The 6,551-nt window shown below is 33.8% G+C and overlaps 2 protein-coding genes across 2 annotated transcripts; one reads left to right on the top strand and one right to left on the bottom strand.

Annotated features, from left to right (window-relative positions):
* On the bottom strand, positions 1 to 1,941 carry LOC101221626 (protein NRT1/ PTR FAMILY 2.8). Its single transcript, XM_004142138.2, has 3 exons — positions 1,851 to 1,941; positions 1,562 to 1,779; positions 1 to 1,455 (listed from the first exon to the last, which is right to left on the bottom strand). The coding sequence occupies exons 1-3, from the start codon at positions 1,939 to 1,941 to the stop codon at positions 46 to 48; spliced, it is 1,719 nt and encodes a 572-aa protein (XP_004142186.1). The 3' UTR covers positions 1 to 45.
* A 2,488-nt stretch (positions 1,942 to 4,429) lies between these two features.
* Positions 4,430 to 6,520, top strand: LOC105435369 (glycine-rich protein DOT1). The gene is made up of 2 exons (XM_011656070.1): positions 4,430 to 4,688; positions 6,276 to 6,520. Exons 1-2 carry the CDS (start codon positions 4,430 to 4,432, stop codon positions 6,518 to 6,520), a joined length of 504 nt encoding a protein of 167 aa, XP_011654372.1.
* The last annotated feature ends 31 nt before the right edge of the window (positions 6,521 to 6,551 follow it).

The following is a 6,551-nucleotide window of genomic DNA, read 5'->3' as shown; positions in this document are numbered from 1 at the left end:
TAATTATTTTGAATCTAATGAGTAAATTTGCAACTATACCATGTATTATCTACGACCCAATTCTGCATCCTCTAACTGCATTTGATGTGCCTTATGGCTTGGATCAACATCAGGTTTTGGTAAAAAAGCAACAGCAAAGAATCTAAAATAGAAGAAATTCAAAGCTGCAATTACACCAACTACAGAGAAGAAGTAATCAAGCCTATTTTTATTCAAATCATTTCCTCCAAGCCATTCTCTTTCTACTCCTCTCACTATCCCCGTCAAAACAGAGCTCAGGTAGCTCGCCAATGACAAACTGAAGAAAAATATCGCTCCGGCTACCGTCCTCAAGCTCTCCGGCAAGTGCGTCGTCAATAACTCCATAACCGCAATCGCCCCAAAAGCCTCTGTCAATCCCGACAGAGCAAACTCAGGTATTAGCACCCAAACATGTAACGGTGAAATAAATGACTTATTTTCTACCGCTGCGTCCCGCCGAAACTTCTCCAGAACTCCCGCCACCACCATACATAAAACCGACATCACGATCCCGATTTCGATCCTTGTTTTCATGGAGAAACGTTTGTTGCTTTGAGTTTTTTTCTTCATATGTTCGACGTATTTCTCGTAAATGTAGATCCAAATTGACAGAGCAATCATGGGAGTTAAACTCATCCAAGCTGGTGGGATTTGGAAATGAGGTCCTATAGATCTGTTCATTTGAATGGCTTGTAAAATCCCAAATGAACTCATTTGTTGCATTGACATAAAGCATGGAATTCCAGCTAACCAAACAGGGAATATTCCAACAACACATTTAAATTGCTCAACTTGATGAACACTACATAATCTCCATTCATTCTTTGATTTCCCTTCTTCATCTAATTCCACAGACGAATCAACCACTGTCGCCGCTTTGTCGAATATCAAAAACCTGTTCGTGTGTGCTAACTTACTAGAATTCATTGGAGGGTTATGTAATTGATCAAATTGAGTTGTTTTTGGGATTTGCCATTTTCGACATGTTGCCACGACGACTTTTGCCATGTCTGCAAAGACACTTCCTTGAGGTGCTTTGCAGATGTAATAACGATGGCCCAAGAGGAAGATGAAGATGGAGAAGACAAAGCAGGCGGTTGGAATGCCGAAGCCAAGAGTCCAACTAATGTTGGTTTGGACATATACGACGATGGTTAGAGCTATGACGAGGGAGATGGAGAAGAGGAAGTACCACCAGTTTAAGAAGCTTTCGAGTTTGGCTCTGCCCTTTTCGGTGTTGGTGTCAAATTGGTCAGCACCGAAGGAGATGTTGCAAGGTCGTATACCACCGGCTCCGATGACGATGAGCCCAAGGCCGAGGTAGAGGAAGCCGAGTTGCCATGGGAGAGGCTGCGGGCAGTTGGATTCACCACTGATGCAGGGTGGGGGTCTCATTTGAGGCAACCCAGCACCTAAGGTCAGCACTCCCATCCCCTAAATTCAATCATAATATATATGTAAATCACAACATTTAGAACCTAATAATTTTAAAATCACTCACAAACAACATGTAATAGAAAACTATGTGATAGAAAAGTACCAAAAGAGAGGCGACCGAGCCAAAGAGGAGAGTGTAAAACCTTCCCAAATAAGCATCGGCAAGGAAAGCCCCAGCAAGAGGAGCAAAATTGGTGGTACCACCCCAGATTTGAAACACATAAGCCGAAGCCACATTGTCCAAATTATACATTGTGTGCAAATACAGTACCAAATTACCTATCAAACTCATCGATGCAAGTTTCTCAAACGTTTCATTTCCTACAAAATTACCAAGAAGTTTACAAAACGTGGTTAATCGATTATGATTCAAATAATTAATAAACATTTACCAAGGATGAATCTCACGGCTCGCCATCCTCCGCGAGTTTCCTTGTTCCGAGAAGCATCCAAAGAAGCATGAAGAAGATTCCCATTCTCCATGAATTTTTCTCCTCTCTTTTTCTTTTTCCTTCTTCTTTTATTTCTCTCTTAAAATTCTTCTTTTTTGTTTCAAAGCTTTATATAAAATGTTTGTGTTTCCCATTTAGATACTCGAAAGTTTGTTCACTAAATGGAAAAGATGGTTTTGTTTGTTTTGTTGTAATTTTGCTATTTTTAGTGCCTTTGTGTATACCATCTCTCTTTGCCAGCTGCCAAGTGAAAAAACGATTCAATTTCTGTTTTCCATATGAACACAACATATGTCATTCGTTCTAACAATAGCATTCCAATTTCTTTTTCTTTTCCAAACTAAAATTGTATAAACTCAACATTATGTTGTAAGAAGTGATTTTGACCTAAAAAGGTTGGGTGGTGTAGCTTATCATGCTAGGTCTGAATCCAAGCTCAAACATTTTATTTAGGTTTGTTTTGTTTTTGTTATACTTCAAAATAAAATAACAATTGTTTGAGTAGTACTGCACTCTAGTTGATTATCACACTACTCAAATAGCCTAATGTTAGAGATCCCTAAGTTACATTTCCTTTTTCATTTTTCTTTATTTTTTTTTTATAAAAAGAATTAGAATGATTCAATATATTATTATTTTTATTTTTTTAAGAAAATTAAAGAGCGTTTGAGACAATGAGTGACTTGTAATAGTTTGGAAATTATAATAGTTCGCGCTTAGAGTGTTAATTATTATAATTTGTGTTATTATAATATGTGTTTGGGATACATGTTATTGTATGTTATTATAATCTTTGTTTGAGGTGGAAACTATTATAATATGTATTTTTATTATTATCTTTTTTACATATATACTGTACATGAATGTACGTTTCTCTTTAACTAATTTTATCAAATCTGATTAATTAGTAATGTTCATTTAATAAATTTAGCTTCAAATTGGATTTTTCACTCGCATGACCCACTGATTAGCGCTCGTATCGAGAATTGGACGGATAAAGGATCAACAAACACACATGCTAAAAAAACTCAAATAATGATATTTTTTTTTTTCTTTATGAAAAACAATAATTTGCCATAAAAAAGTGAAAACGAGACTACAGATGTTTAAATCTTATTTTAATTAATTAAATGCACATATTTTTATTTATACTATTTAGGTTTTTCAAAATTTATGTTTAAACTTTTAAACTTGGTATATTTTACTAAGATGGTAAGTTTTGGTTATTTAAATTTTAATAATTTTGATTCTAATATAATAGAGATATTATTAACGTTGTTTAAAATTTTGGAAAATTGTTATTTTCCTTTTCAAACTTTTAAATTTGTTCTAGAAAAATATCATTTAACTTTAAACTTGTTTCAATTTAAAATATAAAAATTAATTTGATGGTCAATATAGTTAAATAATATCTATTGGCATGTTAATTTTCATGAATGATCTTACAATCTTTTAATTTTTTAATGATATGCATGTTTTTATCTAATTTTTTAATTAAACTAAATCTTTAAAGATATATATAGACAAAATTCATTAGATAATTTTTATGGTGACATAATTAAAATTTGTAAAATATATAATAACTCTTGGAAGAGTGAGAAATAGTGACCGAGAAGAAACTAGAAAAGGAGTAGTTTAGGGTTATAATAACCCTTGGATCAAACATGAAGTTTTCCCCACTCCATTTCTGTATAGTATGAGGGTGAAAGTACAAATCCTAAAGGAATAAATTTTAGGGACAAAAATAGTTTTTAGGGTAATATAGTTGGTTATCATATGCTAGTCTACAAACTGTTTGTTCTTGATATGAGCCTCTGTCAAATATTTCTATTTATTTTTTTTAGACGATTCAACTTATTATTCTCTAAAGAATATTAAAAGATAAAAATAGTTATAAAATTAATAGTTATTTTGGCATGTACATTTTTCTGTTGTTGACAAAATGGAGTTTAATACTATTTGACGTGATGTTCTATGCTAGAGAAAAGTTGAAGGACCATCTTTCATCTCTACGATTGTTTTTATTTAGATTTATTCTTTGTCTCTATTTTTTAAAAATGTTTAGAATGATTTTACATATTACTTTCTTAGAAAATTAAATGTCAAGATTTGTCACTTTAGTCTCGTATACATTAGAGGACCCAAAATTAAATGTCACGCGCCTCAACCATTGTATCTCTCTCTCTCTCTCTCTCTCTCTCATGTTTATTGAAAAATCTATATTATTATTATTTTGCTCCCAGGAAAAGTATGGTTCAAACTTTTACAAAATATCCGAAGCGTTGAATGTTCCAAAATGAATATTCCATTGACGTGTAAAATTCAAATAACTGAAACGCGTTCTACCAATCTCTCTTTCTAAGGTCTAACGTCGCGTTTCATTTATTATATAAATAAACGAAAGCAAATCCATATTCATGCAAATTAAAATAAACCTTCTTAGGGAAAGCAAAAAAAAAAAAATATTATTATATTCTAAAAAACAAAAGGGTCCATACTCCATACCATTACAAAAAAAAATGGCTGACCCGTTTGTTATAGTCCCATTGGTTTTTGTTTCCGTTGTTGTATTGTTCACGGTGTTGAGTTTTATTTGCTGGACATCTGGGGCCAGTTCCAGCGGCGGAGGACATGCTCATTTCGGCGGCGCTGCCCATGCTGGAGGATTCCATCATCATGCCGGCGGTCATGCTCACCACGTGGCCGTAGCCCATTCTGGAGGTGGAGGACACGGTTGTGGTGGTGGCGCCGGAGGTGGAGGTGGCTCTAGCTCTGCCTGTTGATGACCTTTTTTTTTTCCTGTCAATTGTGGCCGTATATATGTAATTTAATTAAACGGTTAATCAGGTTGTAATCTCTCCCTATACAATTGAATGAATTTGTGTTAGTAATTCTTTTTATTCAAATAAATTTGTGTATATTTATTAAAGTCCAAATAATAAAATTTGTGTTAGAAAGTTATTGGTTGAATCTGGGGCTTATACATTTCTTTCCTATAATCCATTTTTAATTTTAATAAGAGGTATTTACGAAAATAAAAAAAATGATAATAGGATTATGTTACTACATTCTCAAAATCGTAAAAATAATAAATTTAAAAGATTATTCGCTAGTAACTTCTACATAACTTATATTAACAAAATGTCTAACTATTTTTTTCCAAATGATTTTTGCATGCAATTTCTCTTTTAATAAATTTTTTATTCAAAATATTTATTCAAACTTTATAAAATATAAATTAATTGTTTGTTGTCAAATTAAACTTAAACTCATTAACATAATCTATAAATGTGTGTATATTTGTGACTTATAATATTACATTCACTTCTAGTATAGTATGAGAGTCAGCTAAGCCGTCTAGCGCAACAATTGTAAGTTGTCAAAGTAAAAATCTAAGCCGGCTAGCCCTTTTGGAACATATTTCTCTTGATGCTAATTACTAATTAGTGTACCAGGTCAATATATATATATATATATATATATATATATATTAACGATATATCCACCACTGCCTTGAATTGGGAGAGCATTTATCTAGCTCTCCTTTCTCCCTTTGTACTGATCTTGTTTTGATCATCAATGATATTTTGGGCTGATGACGAATGTGCTACAAATATAGCAAGGTTAAAATATTCTGGGGCACGACTAATCCATCTTCTCTTGTTTCTGGTTAATAAACAAATAAATAACCTGACTTGGGATAGGTAGAAACATTTTTGGGAAGAAAAATTTTCTTAAAAGAAAATTCCTCTCTCTAGTGGAGTTTATTATTCGATCCCCAACCTGCATGCATTTGTACTATAAAAAAAAAAGGAAAAAAAAAAACGAAAAATAACTATATTCTAGAACTAGAAGTCCATGGGAAAAACAAAGGGGGATTTTCCAGTTCGGGCAATTATACTCTTACTTCTGAGTATAATTTCTAACTCCCATTACAATATGTTCATAGTCATATATTGTGTTATTTTTGTAATTATCAAGAGAAACCTGGTGGCCGTAATCCCGGTGAGGGCAGTGTCGATGGTGGCAACTTTTTTGGTTGATGATTACCTTCGTAAGGAAGTCATTAAAGGTCAAACCTTTCAGAAAATATAATATTCAAAGGGTTTGAATGTTTCAAAATTGATTTCTTTTACGTGTAAAATTCAAACAACTGAGACGTAAAATATAATATCTATGTTTCAAAATATAATATCCCAATCTTTTTTCATTCAATGCAGGATTTATTATATAAATGAAAGGAGTTTAACATTTGTAAAGCTTCAACATATTCATAGGAAAAAGGAAACTATATTCTAAAAAAGAAAAAGATGGTCGATGCTGCATTTATTATTATTCCGGTAGTTTTTCTTTCAATTTGTGTAGTTTTCGCGGTGCTGAGTTTACTTTGCCGGTGGACTGGTGGTGGCAGTTCTACCGGAGATGGTGCTCATTTCGGAGGCGCTGATGGCCCAGGTGGAGGAGACGATGGTGGAGAAGACGGTGGTGGAGGTGGTGGCTATGATGGTGGAGGTGGCGGTTATGATGGCGGAGGTGGCAGTGGTGGAGGCGGCGGTGGGGGAGGAGATGGTGGAGGTGGAGGCGGAGGTGGGGGAGGTGGCGGAGGGTAGATCTGGCTGGTGATGTTCATTTGATTGTATA

Source organism: Cucumis sativus, chromosome 4 (genome assembly GCF_000004075.3).
Source record: "Cucumis sativus cultivar 9930 chromosome 4, Cucumber_9930_V3, whole genome shotgun sequence".
NCBI classification, from domain to species: domain Eukaryota; kingdom Viridiplantae; phylum Streptophyta; class Magnoliopsida; order Cucurbitales; family Cucurbitaceae; genus Cucumis; species Cucumis sativus.
Note: the sequence above shows the minus strand (reverse complement) of the source record. Positions and strands in the feature narration are given on the sequence as shown.

Excerpts from the sequence above, each read along its gene's own strand:
- LOC105435369 (XM_011656070.1), top strand. The coding sequence starts at position 4,430 with ATGGCTGACCCGTTTGTTATAGTCCCATTGGTTTTTGTTTCCGTTGTT. Across the intron at positions 4,689-6,275 it reads AGGTGGCTCTAGCTCTGCCT|TTTTCGCGGTGCTGAGTTTA; the intron begins GTTGATGACCTT and ends CAATTTGTGTAG.
- LOC101221626 (XM_004142138.2), bottom strand. The coding sequence starts at position 1,941 with ATGGAGAATGGGAATCTTCTTCATGCTTCTTTGGATGCTTCTCGGAAC. Across the intron at positions 1,780-1,850 it reads AGCCGTGAGATTCATCCTTG|GAAATGAAACGTTTGAGAAA; the intron begins GTAAATGTTTAT and ends GTAATTTTGTAG. Across the intron at positions 1,456-1,561 it reads GCTCGGTCGCCTCTCTTTTG|GGGATGGGAGTGCTGACCTT; the intron begins GTACTTTTCTAT and ends GATTGAATTTAG.